At 38.4% G+C, this 23,422-nt stretch overlaps 1 protein-coding gene across 1 annotated transcript in view; it reads right to left on the bottom strand.

The window, feature by feature from the left end:
* Zir (Zizimin-related) overlaps positions 1-23,422 on the bottom strand; it is a 541,699-nt gene that overhangs the window by 362,911 nt on the left and 155,366 nt on the right. Inside the window, exon 10 of the mRNA XM_067141133.2 lies at positions 9,943-10,123. Within this exon, the coding sequence (XP_066997234.1) occupies positions 9,943-10,123 (181 nt within the window). The remainder of the gene's footprint in view (positions 1-9,942; positions 10,124-23,422) is intronic.

Below are 23,422 nucleotides of genomic sequence, written 5' to 3'. Positions count from 1 at the left end.
CGGATCTCCGGGTGGGGACTACACGAGAGGGGGCGATCATCAGGAAGATGGATACTGGCATTCTGCGAGTCGGAGCGTGAAATGTTAGAAGTTTGAATCATTGTGGTAGGTTAGAGAATCTGAAAAGGGAGATGGATAGACTGAAGTTAGATGTAGTTGGTGTAAGTGAAGTACGTTGGCAGGAAGAACAGGATTTTTGGTCAGGCGACTACCGAATTATCAACACGAAATCAAACCGGGGAAATAGGATTTGGTTTAATAATGAATAAGAAAATAGGGCAGCGGGTAAGCTACTATGACCAGCATAGTGAAAGAATTATTGTCGTGAAAATAGACACCAAACAAATGCCCACCACAATAGTGCAGGTCTATATGTCTACTAGTTCAGCAGATGATGAGAAAATCGAAAGAATATATGAAGAGATAGAAGACTTAATACAATATGTAAAAGGTGACGAGAATCTAATTGTGATGGAAGACTGGAATTCAGTGGTAGGCCAAGGAGGAGAAGGTAATACAGTAGGAGAATTCGGATTGGGACAAAGAAACGAAAGAGGAACTCGGCTGGTTGAATTCTGCACTGATCATAATTTAGTCCTTGCCAATACTTGGTTCAAACACCACAGACGACGGCTGTATATGTGAACGAGACCTGGAGACGCTGGAAGGTATCAAACAAACTTCATTATGATTAGGCAGAGATTCAGAAACCAGGTGTTGGATTGCAAAACTTTCCCAGAAGCAGACGTGGACTCTGACCGCAACTTGTTGGTCATGAAATGCCATCCGAAGTTGAGGAAATTGAAGAAAGGAAAGAATGCAAAAAGATGGGATCTAGACAAGTTGAAAGAAAAGAGTGTGAGGGATTGTTTCAAGGAACATGTGGCACAAGGGCTAAATGAAAAGGCTGAAGGAAACACAATAGAGGAAGAGTGGATAGTCATGAAAAATGAAATCAGTAGGGCTGCTGAAGATATGTTAGAAAGGAAGGAAAGATCAACTAAGAATCAGTGAATAACTCAGGAGATACTAGACCTGATTGATGAATGAAGAAAATACAAGAATGCTAGAAATGAAGATGGCAGAAAAGAATACAGGCGATTAAAGAATCAAGTGGATAGAAAATGCAAGGTAGCTAAGGAAGAATGGCTGAAGGAGAAGTGCAAGGATGTCGAAGGTTGTATGGTCCTGGGAAAGGTAGATGGTGCATACAGGAAAATCAAGGAAACCAATGGAGAAAGGAAATCTAGGTGTATGAATATTAAGAGCTCAGATGGAAAGCCACTTCTAGGGAAAGAAGGCAAAACAGAAAGATGGCAAGAACATATACAACAGTTGTATAAAGGTAAAGATGTAGATAATTTGGTTCTGGAACAAGAAGAGGCTGTTGATGCTGATGAAATGGAGGCTCAATTTTGAGGTCAGAGTTTGACAGAGCTGTGAGCGACCTAAATAGGAACAAGGCACCTGGAATTGATGACATTCCTTCTGAATTACTGACTGCCTTAGGAGAAAGCAGCATGGCAAGGTTATTCCATTTAGTGTGTAGGATGTATGAGACAGGAGAAGTCCCATCCGATTTTCGGCAGAATGTTGTTATATCTATTCCCAAGAAAGCCGGTGCTGACAGGTGTGAAAACTACCGCACCATTAGTTTAGTATCTCATGCCTGCAAAATTTTAACACGAATTATTTACAGAAGAATGATGCTGAGTTGGGAGATCAATTCGGCTTCAGAAGAAATGTAGGAACACGTGAAGCAATCCTGACTTTACGTCTGATCTTAGAGGATCGAATCAAGAAGGACAAGCCCACGTACATGGCATTCGTAGATCTAAAAAAGGCATTTGATAATATTGATTGGACCAAGCTATTTACGATTCTGAAAGTGATTGGGATCAGATACCGAGAATGAAGAATTATCTACAATCTGTATAAAAATCAGTCTGCAGTGATAAGAATCGAGGGCTTTGAAAAAGAAGCAGCAATCCAGAAAGGAGTGAGGCAAGGCTGCAGTTTGTCCCCCCTCCTTTTCAATGTTTACATAGAACAGGCAGTAAAGGAAATCAAAGAGGAATTTGGAAAGAGAATCATAATCCAAGGAGAGGAAATCAAAACCTTGAGATTTGCCAATGATATTGTTATTTTATCTGAGACTGCAGAAGACCTCAAGAAGCTGCTGAATGGTATGGATGAAGTCTTGGGTAATGGAGTGCAGTCGAACGAAGGCAGGTGATGCAGGAAATATTAGATTAGAAATTGAAGTCTTAAAGAAAGTAGATGAATATTGTTACTTGGGTAGTAAAATAACAAACGATGGCAGAAGTAAGGAGGATATAAAATGCAGACTAGCACAAGCAAGTAAGAGCTTTCTTAACAAAATATATTTGCTCACTTCAAACATTGATATAGGAATTAGAAAGATGTTTTAGAAGGCTTTCGTGTGGAGCATGGCATTGTATGGAAGTGAAACATGGGCGATAACTAGCTCAGAAAGAAAGAGAATAGAAGCTTTTGAAATGTGGTGTTACAGAAGAATGCTGAAGGTGAGATGGATAGATTGAATCACGAATGAAGAGATACTGAATCGAATTGGTGAGAGGAGATCGATTTGGCTAAATTTGACAAGATGAAGAGATAGAATGATAGGACACATCTTAGAACACCCAGGACTTGTGCAGTTGGTTTCTGAAGGAAGTGTAGGTGGTAAGAACAGTAGGGGTAGACCAAGGTTTGAATATGACAAGCAGATTATAGCAGATATAGGATGCAGTAGTTACGTAGAAATTAAAAGGTTAGCACAGGATAGGGTGGCATGAAGGGCTGCATCAAACCAGTCTAGGGACTGATCACTTAACATAGCTGATCATATAACATAGTCGCATATACAACACGCCGCAAGAATTAATCTGTACTTCAAAATGTTTTATTCGTCTAGCCATAAGATTCAATGTGGAACAGTGGACACTGCACAATTCAAGAATATTGTATATTCAACATATATCACCTGTGCACATAATAGTATTGCAAAGTTTTAACTCTCATACCGATTAACGTAGACGAAGATATGACGAAAAACATTTAATAACGTTTTGATCCATAATATGCGACACCTTTATAACTTAAGAAAGTATTTTAACATACATCATTCATGTACATATAATAATGTTAAGTTTTTAATTATTATATCAGTTATTGCTGCCTGCTGTCACTTCTTGATGGATACAGTACTTTCGCATCCATCTCTTGGCACAGGCCAGAGTAAAGTGCAGCTTCCACCAAAGTCCCAGTCAACATCCATGGCTGTGACAATATGGAAGTTGCTGAGGTATGAGTAGTGCTGAGTAATGACATTCAGAGCATGACTAGTGCATCTGAGTTTTATGAAAGGTGCTGCTCATAGGGTCAGTCATGCTGCAATAGTACTTTCTGACCAAGTGAGGAAAGCAATGGCAAACTACCTCACTCCTCATCTTGCCTAGTATGCCTCATTTTGGTGCTGCCATTGGTTTTTGGGGTCTCCTTATGACCGCATAACCTTTGGTGGTGCTATTTGAGGATCCAACCAGCCCCTGGGCTGATGACCTAACAGACAGACAGATCAGTTATTGTAGATGATTATTTAAACTAGAACAATTGTAATGACTATGTTTTCACCCATACCATGTGACATTCTTATTGTGATGTTTTAATTGTATGTTATGATTGTCGGCTGAAGATGACCTTCACAAGGTCGAAACCGGTATTGTAGAACAATAATATATAAATATATGTATAGATTACATGGAAGCTTCAAATCTTCATATTGCAGTCAATAGGTAATATCAGCACTATCAAAGGTTCCTTCTACCCTGATGCATCACTATCTTCAGCTTCTATGTCCCAAATGCACACCAGGTTTTCAATCTACTTGTTACTACACATTCAATCAACTTCAACTGTCTTTCCTAATACAGCCACTGTTTCCCATGTTACACAATCTTCAGCAATATTCACCACTATTCTACATGTGCAGATTTTCTCCCAAAATTACAAGTTATACAAAATATAATAATATAAATTTTCCACATTCCCTAACTATAAATCCTTCATATGATACTACATTCTTACACATGAACTTAATAAAATCACACAATTTTCACAACAAATAACAAATTAATTTACGAAAATTTTCCAACCTAATAAATCTGGAGTTCATATTCTTGTACAGTTACAAGGTGCTTACTTTTGTAGATAGTGAATGGTGGCAACACTAACCCTCTGCAGCTGCGGTCACCATAACACTGATATTCGTTTCTGGTAAGTCTAAAATTCTCTATAGATTTTTGATCCCACATTTCACTACTATTGTCGCATGCCTGGGTCATCACAGAAATTTGTTTCATCATAATTTATAATATTTGAGATGAACTCCTTCCAGTGTGTTTTGCAGGTTATGAAAATAATCTATGACAATATCTCTCATAACAGTTGCCCAGGCTCTTTTGGTATTCTCCTTGATTCTCACCATGAGTTTGTTATTCCTCCTCAGAAAACCATGAATCCATTCTAACCCAGGGTGGTATTTTGCAAACCCTTTCTCAACCTTCCCAGCATGGTTCAGATAACCCTGGACAATATTACGCATATCGTTCCTTCTCAGCGGCAAACCCCGCCTGGCACATAGCAGCAGCCCTTTGACAAGAGTGCTTTCCTCCTCGCTGGTTAATGCTGTTGGTGCGCCCACCTTGTGTGAATCTGTTCTTCAATGCACCATTAAGTATTGTTTATGGTAGCATAGCAAACCAGTTGGATGCTTTCCAGATACTCGTTTTCCCCTGATGAACAGCTTTTACTGCACTCTCTAACTTCCAGTCTCAGTTTCTTCATATGTCCTCACCATGACAACTTCGTAATTTTAAAACAGTATAATCCAGAAATTCAAACAAATGCTTGGTACGATAGCAAATAACAGTTGATAGGATTACAATATCAACTTACCGTCTGTGTTTGGTATGTGATGTTCTGAAACTGAACTTTGTGATGACAACAATAATTTAATAAATTCCACACTTCTTCACGACTGCACCAAGTGAACTGTGGACCAGATCTGCATATATTCTCAGCGCTCATTCAGCTAGCCTAAAATGTTTCCTTTGTTTATACGCCGCAGAGTGGATTCATTGCTGTTGCAATTTCACGGGAAGGCTCCCGTTTCAGAAAAGTGGCTGAATGATTGATAATGCCCCATTATATCAGTATTAATCCGGTTATGGTACATTACTAAAAAATGTTTGTTGGTACCATATGATGCCACATATCCTTCACAGTAGCATTTCATGTATTATATTGTTTCCATTTTTTATATTAAGGACTGAATTTGTGGGAAGTAACATGTTGTATATGTAAGAGTATGGTCTCTATATAGATGCTATTACATATTTTAAGCATTTCAGTGCATCTAAAAAATTAAAGCATGGTAACAATAATTTGTCTAGTTTTCTTTCCTCTTCAGTGGCCTTGCTTTGACACAAGTATCAGAAATACCAGAAGAAAGAAATGCAAACGTAAGGGACATATACAATGAACCACCAGATGTGGCTGTATATTCTGATGAAGATTCTGCAGATGAGGATGGAGGAGGTTAAGTAGACAATTTTCCAGGGCAAAATTGTGCACACTTGCCATAGTAGTTCGCAATGAAGAAAGTAAGGATGGTCATTTTCAGTCTGATTCCTTGCTAAGGATGCACAACAAAGGAAGGAGCTGAAGAAAATGGGTCCAGCTCATAGGTGGTATTTTTTTCCATCTAATTATGACATTTGCTATTGTGCGCCTAGGCAACTCACTACACTCTCTGTAAAAATAAGCAGACCCAAACATAACACCTGAGGAAATGCAGGTATTCATTGGTATTTTACTACTGAGTGGTATAATGAAGTGCCTGGCGAGAAGAGATTCTGGAAGAGTGCAACCGACATTCGTAATGATATGGTTCATCATGCCATTTCAGAATAGAAGGAAATTTAGTAGACGATGAATGCGATCCCTTATTATGGGAGAGACAGCTGCAAGCAGCCCATCAGAGGGAGTCTATTACATTCAGATACAAGATGTGGTACCTGGATACTGTAGATGGATATTTGGTTTCCTGTCCTTTGAAGTCTCTCAGGGTAAAAATCCCTTCACAAAATGAGTAGTACGAAATTGATTTTGGTAAAACTGCAGTGCATTTGGTAGCAATGACTGACCAGCTGCCTAATGGCATTTAGAAGCTGCCACTGAAATTTTGTTTTGATAATTAATTCACAAGGTTGAATCTGGCAAACCATTTTCACGTCTAAGGATTCGGCTGCAAAGGAAAAATGCATGAAAATCGAATCCCTAAATACGGTCCTCCCACACCGTGAAGGGAAATTAAGAAAATGAAAATAGGTAATTTTGAAAATGCTCAGAGTAAAGAAGAAGGGCTTACTGTGGCTCACTCAGTAGACAATGTAGTTGCTTCTGTACTTTCAAACTGTCATGGCATATATCCTGCTAGTAATGTAGGCAGATACAGTCAAGCTGGAAAGAAGAGGATGTCAGCAGGTCGTGATATAGGTGTTGATTCCCACAGGGAACCTGAAATAATTGTCCCGAATGAGTAAATTTATAATTATAATACCAATATAAACGGTCTGTTATTGGACATTATAAATTTTCCAGATAACTCATTCCTGGTTGCCAGCATTTTGCCCCCGTGTGCTAAGTTGGGCTCATCAGTTGGTACATAGCACACCCACCAAGACGCATGGCTAGTGCATACCGCGGAGGCCACTGCGTAGGCTACTTGGAGCCACCGGCAGTGCCAATGCACTATGAGAGACTTTGTCTCATTACCAAAAAATTGATACCTGCTTGGCCATCAGATGATATAGATGTTGATTCCCATACAGAACCTGAAATATTTGTCCGGAATGAGTAAATTTATAATACCAATATAAATGGTCCATTATTGGACATTATAAATTTATCAGCTAACTCGTTCCTGGTTGCCAGTGTTTCGCCCCCGTGTGCTAAGTTGGGCTCCTCAGTTGGTACATAGCACACCCACCAAGACGCATGGCTAGTGCATACCATGGAGGCCACTGCGTAGGCTACTTGGAGCCACCGGCAGTGCCAATGCACTATGACAGACTTTGTTTCATTACAAGAAACTGATGCCTGCTTGGCCATCAGATGATATAGATGTTGATTCCCATAGGGAACCTGAAATATTTGTCCCGAATGAGTAATTTTATAATACCAATATAAATGGTCCATTATTGGACATTATAAATTTTCCAGCTAACTCATTCCTGGTTGCCAGCGTTTTGCCCCCGTGTGCTAAGTTGGGGTCATCAGTTGGTACATAACAACCCACCAAGATGCATAGCTAGTGCATACCGTGGAGGCCAATGTGTGGGCTACTTGGAGCTACCGGCAGTGCCAATGCACTATGAGAGACTTTGTCTCATTACCAAAAAATTGATGCCTGCTTGGCCATCACATGATATAAATGTAAACACAGTGGCCTCCATGGTATGCACTAGCCATGCATCTTGGTGGGTGTGCTATGTACCAACCGATGAGCCCAACTTAGCACACGGGGCGAAACACTGGCAACCAGGAATGAGCTAGCTGGAAAATTTATAATGTCCAATTACGGACCGCTTATATTGGTATTATAAATTTACTCATTCGGGACAAATATTTCAGGTTCCCACGGGAATCAGCATCTATATCATCTGATGGCCAAGCAGGCATCAATTTTTTGGTAATGAGACAAAGTCTCTCATAGTGCATTGGCACTGCCGGTGGCTCCAAGTAGCCTACACAGTGGCCTCCACGGTATGCACTAGCCATGCGTCTTGGTAGGTGTGCTATGTACCAACTGATGAGCCCAACTTAGCACACGGAGATAAAACGCTGGCAACCAGGAATGAGTTATCTGGAAAATTTATAATGTCCAATAACGGACCATTTATATTGGTATGTCAGTAGGTTGTTGAAATTTGTTTGAAGTATACAAATGGTATAGAGCAGAAGGATTAGCTTAGTGGCTTAGCTGCTGGCTTTCCACCCGGAAGGCTGCGGTTCGAATCCTGGTCAATCCTGGGTTGAGATTGTCTTTCCAAAAATCATGTGGCATCAGGAAGGGCATCCGGCCTTAAAAACCACAATCGAAACGAGCCTGGGTGGCTCAAGTGACCCCAGAAATAACTGGGTTAAGCTGAAGAAAGTTATGTTTTTCCCATATCAGGAAACAGGACTAGGGGTAGATGTACATATAATTGGTACATGGGAGGAGCAGTATGTATGGACAAGAACGTAGTCCTTTACGGAAGTGGCATTAGATGTGGTGGTGCAACTTCACTTGGCTTACTGATACCATGGTACACAATGGCGATTTCATCCAAAATCAGGGAGACAGATTTCTTAACTGGAGTTCCAGAGAGATATAGTGACATCATACCTCATCCGGTATATGAATCTGCTCCAAATGGGACAACGCCCACCAACTTTACAATGAAATACAATCGATATCAAGTACACGAGCATTCTTTAGTCCTCGAAAATTTACTCTCAGAAAATGTGAAACTATGTAGCTTCATGTCTTTCTTTTTTTTCACTATCTGCTTTATGTTGTACCAACACAAGACAGGTCTTATGGCAATAAGGGATTAAAAAGGGCTAGAAGTGGGAATGCAGAACCGTGGCCTTAATTAAGGTTCAGCCCCAGAATATGCCTGGTGTGAAAATGGGAAACCATGGAAAACCATCTTCAGGGCTGCCGACAGTGGGGTTAGAACCCATCATCTCCTGAATGCAAACTAATAGCTACATGACCCAAACCGCACAGCCACTTGCTCGGTTTTTCATTTTCTTACAGGATACCACGTGGCAAAATATCAGACTGATTTCATCATCTCATAGCTTCAACAAGTCAGCATTAATGACATGCAGTCAAAAATTGCAAGTCATGTGTTAGAATGTGTTAAATGCAAGGTCAGAGTGTCGGTTCCCATTTTGTAAAATTCCACACCAAACCACAGATCAGTGCTTGTAGTAATTTTTATAGAACAAACATCACTTATGTTTAGAAAGAATTTTTCATTATCTTACAGAAATAACAGCCTACATTAAACATATTTTCCTTAGAATTATATTTTAGTGTCATTATTCACAATAATACTGAGATATTTTCCCTAACTTATCAGGTACATCAGCAGATTAAAATTCATATAGGGTTCACAAGTGTCAGGAACAGCAGAGTAGCTGTGCACGATGATCTTCTGTTGTTTTGATAAATGATCTCTCTCTATTATTTGAAGCCATATTGCTGAAGGACATCAAATGAGACAGATGTGTTAACTTTAATCTTCTATTATAAAAATAATATATCTCTAGATTCATATATGGAAATTAAAGGTAGAAGGCTGTATAGGAACATGTAACTCATATTTCATTAAACTTTTTTTGAAGTAAACATATTCGTAGTTAAACTTGATTTATCTGCTGCTTTTTTTTTTTTTTACTGCCTACATGGATTTGCTTGCTTGATGATGATGCTTGTTGTTTAAAGGGGCCTAACATCAAGGTCATCGGCCCCCACATGGATTTAAGAAACTAGTTTTGAATTTAAATTACTAGTCTCTATTTATACATATTTTTGAAAGAAAGTGTACCAATACCATGCACAAAAGGGAGTCAAATGTGATAACAAAATAACTGTGTTGTATTACCATATATTGCAAATTTTGCGCTCACAAGAAAAAATGAGGTACTGTATACTACCGGGCTGTTCAAGGCAAACTATACAACTAATTTTCAGGAAAAAATTTTTTCTTGATTATCCTTCAACTTAAGAATTCATATATCAATTATGTTCAACATATAAGAAAAATAACAACTCTGCCTATGCTGAGTTATGCAACTTACCAGGATATGGATTTAACTTGGCAAGTTCTGGTGTTAGGCAGTATTTGACTTCATCAGGGCAAGGAGAAACATCCAATTTTAAAGTGCCAGGAATGCATTTTAATTTCTTCATAACAGAGCATGGCCGCTTAAGATCTTGGAGAAATTTATATAAATCTTCATCCCTAAGTTTATCACTCTCCTGAAAACAAAAATCAATAAGAAATATAATCAGAAGCTGGGCAGCATTCTAAAGATGGACAAACTGTTTTATATTAGAGGCAGCATGCCATAAAAAATGAGTCATATCTCCACATCAAGCAATTCAAAATTTACTGATAGCATTTGGGTGTGACATTAATGTTAACAAGGTTGACTGAAAAATTACAAGAAGGATATTTAGATGGTAAACATTCCTAATAAAAATCAGAGAAAAGGATAGATCCAAATTTTGGGGGCTACGTAAATGAAAAACTCATCCTCATATCATTCATAATATATAGACTCTAATTTATGCAATATAATAATGCTATAATTACTGCATCAATTTTCAATGTTTAAATCATAGAATTTTTTACACTGACACCTCCACATTGTAAAAGTATTGGTAAGGAGAATTTTTAAAACATTACTGTCACTTCTGGGCATTCGAAGTACAAGGTCATTTGAAAATAACTCAGTTTAGTGTACGCTGAATATTCCCTCCATAATTTTTTTTATTTTTTTCCTTTTCAAAATCTTCCTCCACTTGGAGGCTGCCAAAGACAAAGAATACACAAACAATTTCATTCAAAAATAAAAATAAGTAAATTATGTCACATTCTGGCTAGTATAAGTGGTGTCTGAGTATCAAAACAGAACCCCTGAGCACTTTCAGCCTCCAGTCGATGAATTCCTTGGTACTGGTGTTAAAAAGGTCTTCATCAGTTCTGTCGTCTTCTTAGCGACTGTCCCTCTCGCACCGATCATGAGACCCCTCACTTCTATGTCGTCCAGTTTGTATTTATTCTTATAATACAGTACTGTAGGCAAGTAGATAGACTTCTTTTCTCGGTCCACTTCGTCGTGTTGAGCGGAGTGTGTTTCGAATCTTACTGTGGGGTCTAATATATAATTCTTCTTCCCTTTGATTGCAATCATATCAATCCTTCTCGTGCTGTCATTTACTCCGATGCCATGGATTTCCTCATGCACTTGATATCCTTTCTCACGGAGCGTCTGTGCTATGGATGACCTGATTTTGTGATGTCTAGTGTTTCATAGAGCTTCACCGAAGGCACAGGAACCCAAGACATGAGGTAATGTTTCAGTCTCACTACATCTTCTGCAGCGGTTACCATCAAGGGACCTTCCTGGTACAGCTCTCACAGGTGCAACTTTACATGCCATTTTCAGCGCATCCCTCCACTCCGTGCTAGAAAGGCCATCATGGTTTCTAACCCAGCGGTTTGCAGGAGGGAACTCCTTGTACAGACACACTCCCTGACCTTTACTTCTCAACTGGCACCATTTTTTAAATTCAGATTCTCGTAATTTATTTCTGAATTTCTCGGTGTCATACTCACTGTGCCTGTTCTTCACATCCTCGGTTTTACCATTTTCATTTAACTCAGTTAAACATCTGTTAATTTCTTCATCTAGGTTTCTAGTGGCTTCAATATATTGGTTCTCCTCCCGTTTCAGAATGTTGCAGCTGTCTATATTCTGAATCAAGGCTTCCCAGCTTGCTCTAAAAACGCCTAACCCTTTGTACCGTTTATCTGAGTAAATCATAGAATCCAGAGTGTCAGTAAGAAGGGATAAGATCTCCTTTAGTGTACTCTTATCAAGTTTATCACCATCTTCCAAAAACCGCCGTGGTATTTTACCTGCAGGAACGCAGAGGAACTGGTAAGTCAACGTAGGGCAGACTGAAGAATTTAGAATTGAAAATTTCTGATCCGGAAGAAGCCAGGGACAGGATGATAACGAGGTGAGTTTCTGCTGAAGGAGTGTCATTGATTTCATGGAATCAAATAACATAGTAACTGCATAATTTTTCCCTAAGTATTTGACACATTCGTTCCTCGAAATACATTTAATTTCCATACCTTCTTCGACTGTAATGAGCCCACTTAGTTTACAAAGGGAGTACATTTATTGTTCCACCTATTCAATACAATCAGTACCACGTTACGTGGTTAATTAGACACAGAAAATCTAAATATTATGGGGACATGTTTCACCCTTCTTATTGGGCATCATCAGCCATATTAATTTAATCTTAAAATAAACTTTGTTTAGAGGACAATGACATTTATAATTTGTAAAACTTGAACTGTGATTTCTTAGACATCATTACAACATGCGAAGTAGGAACTCCAGACAGACGAACGCTGCTAATACAGTAAGATAGATATATATATATACGGCATATGATATAACCACATTCTATTCATCGATGTTTCACATCTTCTAGAAGGACTACATTTTCATGTGAAAATCAAACATAACCTGTCAAATACTTTAATAAAAACTCGTCTGTTTGCAACGGTTATATCAGATAATATTTTAGACCAATCAACTTTATGAGGATAACATCATAACATTCGCCTTTTCTCTTAGCCAATCTTTCAATGTTGGAACGCAAAATATAAACAAAATTCACCATCAAGTTTTCAACCATTTTAGTCTATTGAAAACTTACATTGACAACTGCCCCAGCAAATGTATGCTGACTTTTATAACAAAGAGGATCCACTCCAGTACCAATCATGTGCCGTTTTTAGAACTTTATATTGACACAAATTTTCTTCTAGACAAGATTTTAAGTTAGTTTACAATAATTTTAGCATGTGTTGTACATGTCATGTCCCAACATCATATTTTATAACCACTATTCTGTAAAGTTAATATCATAAGAAATCACAGTTCAATTTTTACAAATTATAAATGTCATTGTCCTCTAAACAAAGTTTATTTTAAGATTGAATTAATATGGCAGATGATGCCCAATAAGAAGGGCGAAACATGTCCCCATAATATTTACATTTTCTATGTCTAATTAACCACATAACGTGGTACTGATTGTACTGAATAGGTGGAACAATAAATGAACTCCCTTTGTAAAGTAAGTGAGATCGCTGTTTTCAATATGGATCAAAAAAGAGAGTGATGATTTTTAATGTAATGAGCCCTTCGTTTATTTCTCCTCTACTGATATTAATAACTTTCGATTTTTCAGGGTTTATTGTTAGACCAAGTTCGCGAAACCTTTGTAAAGATAGTTTCGTCAGTTCTATTGCAGAGTCTCGGTTTTTTTCTACAATAACCGTATCATCTGTGAAGCCTAGTATTGTTAAAGGTTGCAGTCCATTGGTAAGAGAATAACCATGCGTGTCACATAGTTCTTTTTTCACCAATTTCTCGAAAAATGTGATCTGTTGTGAGATTGTATAAAACTGGCGACAAATGGGGATCCTTGCATTATGCCACAGCATAATTTAATGGAATTTGTTTTCTTGAAATTGGCCTGGATCTGAGTTGTATTATTCTCCTGAAGCTTGCAAATTATATTGCTCAGCTTGCTTGGCGCAGCTGACTTAGCTAACATTTTCCTTAAGTGTAAATGGCCCACGTCGTCAAAAGCCTTGCTTATGTCTAGGAAGACCGGAGTAACATCTTGTTTGTTATGTTTTGCTGAGTTTAACACAGATCTGAATGAAGCGGTGTTTATGATGGTGCCAGGTGATTTGATGAACCCTCTTTGATGTTCGCTAAATTGGATGTAACTCCTTAATCTTGCGTCAAAGACCTTCTTGATGACACGACGAAGGACTGAACATATAGTGATTGGCCTCCAGTCTGACAGTTCTGTTGGATCTCCATTTTTAGGTAACAAAATGGTGCGCACCTTTGTGAACGGTAATGGAACATGCCCTGTCTGTAACATTATCGTAGCAATTTTAGCTATGATAGTTGATGCCATGTCATCTTTGATAGCTCTGACTAGAATTCTGTTGGGTCCGGATGACGTGTCCACAGCCATTCGTTTCATAGCCAGGATTACCTCATCCTTGTGCACCGTTACATCGAAGGTTTCGTCTTGTACAGTGCGTTCCCTTTCAGTCAGCAGATCGTCGTAATGTTCGTGTTCACAGTTGTTAGGGGTGGCAAAAGTAGATGAAAAATGATTCTCAATCTCCTCGATATCAGCCGTACAGTGAGTCATTTGGTAGTTCAGAGCATTTCTGATGGCTTTTCTTTGCTGGTTGAAATACAATTACTGCATTTCTTGGTATTGGTACTTATAACGTCTCTTTATCTCCATTTGTTGCCCTCTGTGGATTTGAGTGTTGCTTGTAAGTTCTCTGTAGCTTTGCATCTCTCTTCATTTTTCTTGCCTCAAAGTATTTTTTTGCCGGGTGTTTAGGACCTGGTAGGAGATCTATGGCTCTGGCTAAGAAAACAGCAAATTCGTCGACAGACTTGTCGAACTGATCTATGCTCATTTCATCCACTAGTTCAAGCTCTTTTTATATTCGTCTATTGGTCCCACCGGTTTTATACTCTCATTTTGAGAGCGAAATTCTTCGTTATTGTGTGCTTCATCACTTTGTGAAGCAAAAGAGTGATTTATGGTAGGCTGTCTCTGTACTGTTATTTTGCGATGAATATCAGGACGAGATTGACTTATATGCGTATTGAGTTTTATGTAGTGTTTGCTACAGTGGGGACAGGGTAATCGTGGTTTTCCATTCGAACTTAAATTATTTTGGGAGCTTGCAATATGATCTACAACGCTCGAAGAATCTGCTGCTTCATTACTGGCTTTCACGAATTTCGTCTCCATGTTGTAAAAGGTATGATCAATGGAAAATGGTAAATCAAATGTAAACAGCCCATAGGATTTGTTTAAAGCAATTGCTGAGGTCATATAAGACTCTGGTAAGACCACAGTTAGAGAATGGCTCCAGTGTATGGGACCTTCACCAGGACTACTTGATATGAAATCTGGAAAAAATTTGAAGGATTCATTCTGGGTGATTTCCGACAAAGGAGTAGTGTTGCAAAAATGCTGCAAACTTTAGGCTGGGAAGACTTGGGAGTAAGGAGACGAGATGCTCGACTATGTGGTATGTTAACGAATATAGCATTAGTGGTTGTTCCTCCTAATCAATGCAATTCCAATTGGTAAACAGTTATATATGAAATATACACATGGTACTAGTTTCAGCCCTGAAATCTTGGGCCATCTTCAACCATACAACCAAAATATTAAAAATATACTGGCTTATACAAATGTCTTACAAATTATACACATAATCATCTTGTCAATTGTTCTTTGAGTGCAATGAGGCACACATTGAATAAAACATGCATCTACACTTGATATATATAAATAACTTGCACACGTTAAACTTATTACAAAACTAATATAAGTTGGCTACTGTATTGTACATAATATTAATGACACTTCTTGACCATTGTTGTCTGTAAGGAGTAAGATAGGGTTGGTTGATTTCACCATACAAGTCTTTCAATATAACCATATAAATTATCCTGTCAGTCTGTTGCATCAAATACATAGTGTGTTGCATAAGTCTGTACTTGATAGTATTAAAATAATATGTGCATGTTAAAGTTTTATAAGATTAATATAAAACAATTGCAGTATTGTATGCCACTGATGACACTGCCTCGGCTGTTGTCCACATGAAGTAAAATTAGATATGTTGACTTCACGATGTTTAAATAGCATGTGTGACACTTGATAAAAGATATTATGTTACTGAAGTTACGTAGTGACTTATTATAGTACGTGAAATCAAATGGTTATTTTGTTTTATTATCCTTATTATGATATGTGGTATGTTTCAAGCTGTCATTGGAGAGTTGGCATGGAATGACATAAGTAAAAGAAGAATCTTGAGAGGAGCTTTTAAAAGTCGGAAAGATAATAATAAAGCTGGAATTCGAGAGGACAGACTGGGGCAAATATTCATTTATAGGCCGGGCTGAGTGGCTCAGGCAGCTGAGGAGCTGGCCTTCTGGTCCCAACTTGGCTATCCTGGCTCAGTCCGGTGGTATTTGAAGGTGCTCAAATACGTCAGCTTCGTGTCGGTAGATTTACTGGCATGTAAAGGAACTCCTGAGGAACTAAATTCTGGTACCTCGGCATCTCCGAAAAACGTAAAAGCCGTTAGTGGGATGTAAAGACAATAACATTATTAACATTATTATTCATTTATAGGGTGAAGAGTAATAGAATGGAATAAATTATCAAGAGAAATGTTCAATAAATTTCCAAGAACTTCAAAAATATTTAAGAAAACTGTAGGTAAACAATTCATAGGGAATCGGCCACCTGGGCAACAACCTTGAATGCAGATCATTGTTGACTGATTTATACTGTGTAGCATTTCATATGTGATGATATACCATAAACCCCAACTACCCTCATAACCATATAAAGAGATCTGTAACCTCTATTTGCAATCCCATTAATGTGATTAACCGAATGAAGATCATTCATTATGTTAACACTAGGTACTTACAATGACGCAGTCCATCTCACAACATTGTCGAAGTCTTTCTGTAGTCGCTCACAATTCTGTAACTTATTCATTACTCTATACAGTACAACATCCCCTGTAAAAAGTTGTGATTCCAGTTCTACCCTCATATCATTTACATACCTAAGAAAATATAAAGTTCCAATAATATGCCTTGTGGGATTATGCATGTCTTTATTATCATAAGTAAATTTAAGTATTTGACAGTATTAGTCACCTCCTCAACCTGGACATTATCCATATATCCAACTATCCTTACATACTTAGGTACTGAGCAAGTTGGATGTGCAGTTAGGGGCGCACAGCTTTCTGTTTGCACTCGGGGGACGATAAGATCGAACCCCAATGTCGGCAGTCCTGAAGATGGATTTCCGTGCTTTCCCTAAACTTCATGACAACAAAATATGTTTGCCATCATATTATCCTTACTTGACTTCTTTGCCAAATTGAATTTCCCAGTAAGTTCCTTCTATCTCTCCTTACTTCCACCACCATTCCTTACCATCTTTAAAAGTACCTACCGGGTTTCACACTCCTCAAAACTTGATTTAAACCTATCCCATAAGTTGTTTACTTTTTTTTTTCCCCTGTTGAGAATTCATATTTATAAATTCCCCAACGATTCTTTTATCAACCATATGGTATTGCCTAATAGTCTGAATTTCACAACCATTTTTTCTATCACCTTCATTTTTAACTACAACAAAAATAGCTGAGAGATCACTTAAACCATATATTACTTCAGTTTCTCTACAGTGCTCATCTGGTTTTATCAGCACCACGTATAGAATAATTTTCTCTCTAGTTTGTTCCATCACTATCTGATTCAGCTGTCCTTCTGAGACTGACTTATTCACCATTTGTTCGTCACACTGATGCAAGTGTGATAAACTGATGTAACATGAAAACAATATTCTCACATCCATGGGTAAAAAATACAAGTATCGAGCTTGAATTATTATTATTACTTGTCATGTATGGCTATGAAGTGTTTATAACCATGTAGTATTTAGAATCATTATTATCCATGTCATATGTACAAACGATACAATCGGATTATTTGTGAGGTTATGCCATAAAACGTGCTATACATATACAGTATATAAGTTTACTTAATGTGTTGTTGTTTGAGTCATCAGTCCATAGACTGGTTTGACGCAGCTCTCAATGCCACCCTATCCTGTGCTAATCTTTTCATTTCTACGTAACTACTGCATCCTACACCTGTTCTAAAATGCTTGTCATATTCATACCTTGGTCTACCCCTACTGTTCTTACAACCTACACTTCCTTCAAAAACCAACTGCACAAGTCCTGGGTGTCTTAAGATGTGTCCTATCATTCTATCTCTTCTTCTTGTCAAATTCAGCCAAATCGATCTCCTCTCACCAATTCGATTCAGTATCTCTTCATTCGTGATTCGATCTATCCATCTCACCTTCAGCATTCTTCTGTAACACTACATTTCAAAAGCTTCTATTCTCTTTCTTTCTGAGCTAGTTATCGTCCATGTTTCACTTCCATACAATGCTACGCACCACACGAAAGTCTTCAAAAACATCTTTCTAATTCCTATATAAATGTTTGAAGTGAGCAAATTTCTTTAATTAAGAAAGCTCTTACTTGCTTGTGCTCGTCTGCACTTTATGTCCAACTTACTTCTGCCAACGTTAGTTATTTTACTACCCAAGTAACAATAATCATCTACTTCCTTTTAAGACTTCATTTCCTAATTTAATATTTCCTGCATCACCTGACTTCATTCGACAGCACTCCATTACTTTTGTTTTGGTTTTATTTATTTTCATGTTGTACTCCTTACCCAAGACTTCGTCCACACCATTCAGCAGCTTCTTGAGGTCTTCTGCAGTCTCAGATAAAATAAAAATATCATCAGCAAATCTCAAGGTTTTGATTTCCTCTCCTTGGACTGCGATTCCCTTTCCAAATTCCTCTTTGATTTCCTTTACTGCCTGTTCTATGTAAACACTGAAAAGGAGAGGGGACAAACTGCAGCCTTGCCTCACACCTTTCTGGATTGCTGCTTCTTTTTCAAAGCCCTCGATTCTTATCAATGCAGACTGATTTTTATACAGATTGTAGATAAATCTTTGTTCTCGATATCTGATCCCAATCACCTTCAGAATCGTAAATAGCTTGGTCCAATCAACATTATCGAATGCCTTTTCTAGATCTAAGAATGCCATGTACATAGGCTTGTCCTTCTTGATTCGATCCTCTAAGATCAGACGTAAAGTCAGGATTGCTTCACGTGTTCCTACATTTCTCCTGAAGCCAAATTGATCTTCTCCCAACTCAGCTTCAACTTGTTTTTCCATTCTTCTGCAAATAATATGTGTTAAAATTTTGCAGGCATGAGATACTAAACTAATGGTGCGGTAGATTTCACACCTGACAGCACCGGCTTTCTTGGGAATAGGTATAACAACATTCTGCCGAAAATCGGATGGGACTTCTCCTGTCTCATACATCTTACACACTAAATGGAATAACCTTGCCATGCTGCTTTCTCCTAAGGCAGTCAGTAAGTCAGAAGTAATGTCATCAATTCCAGGTGCCTTGTTCCTATTTAGGTCTCTCACAGCTCTGTCAAACTCTGACCTCAAAATTGAGCCTCCATTTCATCAGCATCAACAGCCTCTTCTTGTTCCAGAACCAAATTATCTACATCTTTACCTTGATACAACTGTTGGATATGTTCTTGCCATCTTTCTGCTTTGTCTTCTTTCCCTAGAAGTGGCTTTCCATCTAAGCTCTTAATATTCATACACCTAGATTTCCTATCTCCAAAGGTTTCCTTGTTTTTCCTGTATGCAGCATCTACTTTTCCCAGGACCATACAACCTTCGACATCCTTGCACTTCTCCTTCAGCCATTCTTCCTTAGCTACCTTGCACTTTCTATCCACTTGATTCTTTAATTGCCTGTATTCTTTTCTGCCCTCTTCATTTCTAGCATTCTTGTATTTTCTTCATACATCAATCAGGTCTAGTATCTCCTGAGTTATTCACTGATTCTTAGTTGATCTTTCCTTCCTTTCTAACATCTCTTCAGCAGCCCTACTGACTTCATTTTTCATGACTATCCACTCTTCCTCTATTGTGTTTCCTTCAGCCTTTTCATTTAGCCCTTGTGCCACATGTTCCTTGAAACAATCCCTCACACTTTTTTCTTTCAACTTGTCTAGATCCCATCTTTTTGCATTCTTTCCTTTCTTCAATTTCCTCAACTTCAGGTGGCATTTCATGACCAACAAGTTGTGGTCAGTGTCCACATCTGCTTCTGGGAAAGTTTTGCAATCCAACACCTGGTTTCTGAATCTCTGCCTAATCATAATGAAGTCTGTTTGATACCTTCCAGTGTCTCCAGGTCTCGTTCACATATACAGCCGTCGTCTGTGGTGTTTGAACCAAGTATTGGCAAGGACTAAATTATGATCAGTGCAGAATTCAACCAGCCGACTTCCTCTTGCGTTCCTTTGTCCCAATCCAAATTCTCCTACTGTATTACAATCTCTTCCTTGGCCTACCACTGCATTCCAGTCTCCCATCACAAATTAGATTCTCATCACCTTTTACATATTGTATTAAATCTTCTATCTCTTCATATATTCTTTTGATTTCCCCATCATCCGCTGAACTAGTAGGCATATAGTACTGCACTATTGTGGTGGGCATTGGTTTGGTGTCTATCTTGACGACAATAACTCTTTCACTATGCTGTTCATAGTAGCTTACCCGCTGCCCTATTTTCTTATTCATTATTAAACCAACTCCTGCATTTGCCCTGTTTGATTTCGTGTTGATAATTCGGTAGTCGCCTGACCAAAAATCCTGTTCTTCCTGCCAACGTACTTCACTTTTACCAAATACATCTAACTTTAGTCTAACTTAATGTAAGAACCTGTAATTAATAGTATATAATTTATTATTAACTGTATATATGATTTGTAATCAACTACAGTATTGTGTAACTCACTGTAAGATCTGGAATGGCACTAGGTCAGACAAGAATTATGGAGAATATTCTTTACATATTATCTGCGCTTTAAGCACTCTAGAATTTATGAGAAGGTATTTTGTAACATATCTTTCTAGAAGCCTGGCCAGACACCTATATAGGGAGGTGGTCTTGTTGGTAGAGGCGAGTTATTGCCTAGTTGGAGTTATGGTTTAACGAAAGTTGTACCTGTGACCTCGTGTTGTGTTGAACCGACATGCTGTGGCTATTAGCAGTCAACTCTTTCAACTGTGTTTCAAGGTTGCAATCTACATGTGCTTAGTGATAGGCAGTAGTTAAGAATGGTGGTTTGCTGATGTGTGTTTTGTTGTGATGGCAGTTAATTAGGATGGGTGCGTGTTTAAGGGGTAACTTGTATATAATTAAGTGTAAATAAATACGTGTACCAACTGACAGCATTTTGTGTGAGTCTTTGTGGATACTTTAACCGGTGGCCGTGATGAGGACGTAAGAATTTACGAGTGAATATGAATGTAGTGAGATATAGGTCAAAATGCAAGAGATACTAGAAAATATGTTGGTGAAACAACTCAAGGACGAACTCACGAAGAGAAATCTCCCAATCAATGAATCAATCAATCACTGCTGATCTGCATTTAGGGCAGTCGCCCAAATGGCAGATTTCCTATCTGTTGTTCTCCTAGCCTTTTCTTAAATGAATGCAAAGAAATTGGAAATTTATTGAACATCTCACTTGGTAAGTTATTCCAATGCCTAACTCCCCTTTCTATAAATGAATATTTGCCCCAATTTGAACTCCTGAATTCCAACTTTATCTTCATTGTGTGATCTTTCCTACTTTTAAAGACACCACTCAAACTTATTCGTCTACTGATGTCCTCCCACGCCATCTCTCCACTGACAGGTCGGAACATACCACTTATGAACATTAAAATTACAATGAGATTTATTATTTGTAACATACCACTTAGTTGAAGAGCTCGTCTCCTTTCTCCCAAGTCTTACTAGCCCAAACTTTGCAATATTTTTGTAACACTGCTCTTTTGTCAGAAATCATCCAGAACAAATCGAGGTGCTTTTCTTTGGATTTTTTCCCATTCTTGAATCAAGTAATCCTGGTGAGGGTCCCATACAATAGAATGATACTCTAGTTGGGGTCTTACCAGTGACTTATGTGCCCTCCCCTTTACATCCTTACTACAACCCCTAAATACCCTCATAACCATGTGCAGAGATCTGTACCCTTTATTTACAATCATATTTATGTGATCACCCCAATGAAGATCTTTCCGTATATTAACACATAGGTACTTACAATGATCCCCAAAAGGAACTTTCACCTCATCAACGCAGCAATTAAAACTGAGAAGACTTTTCTTATTCGTGAAACAACCTGGCTTTTAACCCCATTTATCATCATACCATTGCCTGCTGTCTATCTCACAACATTTTCAAGGTCATTTTGCAGTTGCTCACAACCTTGTAACTTATTTATTACTTTGTAGAGAATAACATCATCTGCAAACAGCCTTTTCCCTGATTCCACTTCTTTACACATATCATTGATATATGTAGGTCAAGCCATAAGCCATGGCAACTATTTTTGTTCTCGCGAACGGGAGACAACACGGAAAATCTAAGATGCATTTGGAAACGTACAGTATGTACTTGCGTATGATGCCACTGGATGGTGTATGTAAACAACAGTGTGGGTCTAAGCAGGCCCCGAAGTTCAGTGTGTGAGTGCGAGTGTCGCAAAATGGAAGTCAACAAGCAGGAGCAACGATCGTACTAAAATAGCAGTGCTCCGCGGCAGAAATGCACGCCAATGCCATGCAGAGCTGCGGGAAGCATTAGGTGTGCATGACATGCCCTACAGAACAGTGGCGAGATGGGTGGAGACGTTCAAAGGATATCGTAACAGAATCTCGGCGAGAGGTGTCACACGTTAGCGCTACACATGCAGCGAATGGTATTCAGCACCTGCCCCACCGCTGGCAATGCACAGTTGACACTTTGGGTGATTATTTCAAAGGTCTGTAACCAGTGGAGACTTGTCCTTTGTACGTAGTCTTGTGTATTTGCTGTCTATACCATAATAAAACAATGTTTACCAATTGGCTGTGTTCCGTCACTTTCCTACGAGAATCTCCTGAAGTCAGAATTTGTCTTCAGGCACTATGCATAAATACATGCCCTATATTTCCAAATGCATATCTTAGATTTTCCGTGTTGTCTCTTATTTGCGAGGGAAAAAAAAATAGTTGCCATGACTTTTGACTTGATCCTCGTATATAAGAAAACATAAAGGTCCAATAATACTGCCTTGAGGAATTCCCCTCTTAATTATTACAGGGGCAGATAAAGCTTTGCCTAGTAAAATTCTCCGAGTTCTATTTTCTAGAAATATAACCACCCATTCAGTCACTCTTTTTTCTGGTCCAACTGCACTCATTTCTGCCAGTAGTCTCCCATGATCTACCCTATCAAATGCCTTAGATAGGTCAATCACAATACAGTACATTTGACCTCATGAATCCAGGATATCTGCTTTATCTTGCTGGAATCCTGCAAGTTGAGCTTCAGTGGAATAACCTTTTCTAAACCCAAACGGCCTCCTGTCAAACCAGTTATTAATTTTGCAAACATGTCTAATATAATCAGAATGCTTTCCCAAAGCTTACATGCAATGCATATTAAACTAACTGGCCTGTAATATTCAGCTTTATATCTATCACCCTTTCCTTTATACACAGGGGCTATTATAGCAAATCTCCATTCATTTGGTATAGCTCGTTCATGCAAACAATAATCAAATAAGTACTTCAGATATGGTACTATATTCCAACCCATTGCCTTTAGTACATCGCCAGAAATCTTATCAATTCCAGCCGCTGTTCTAGTTTTCAAATTTTGGATCTTACTGTAAATGTCATTGTTATCAT

Source organism: Anabrus simplex, chromosome 2, assembly GCF_040414725.1.
Source record: "Anabrus simplex isolate iqAnaSimp1 chromosome 2, ASM4041472v1, whole genome shotgun sequence".
In the NCBI taxonomy this organism is placed as follows: domain Eukaryota; kingdom Metazoa; phylum Arthropoda; class Insecta; order Orthoptera; family Tettigoniidae; genus Anabrus; species Anabrus simplex.
This window is presented reverse-complemented; position numbering and strand designations above follow the sequence as displayed.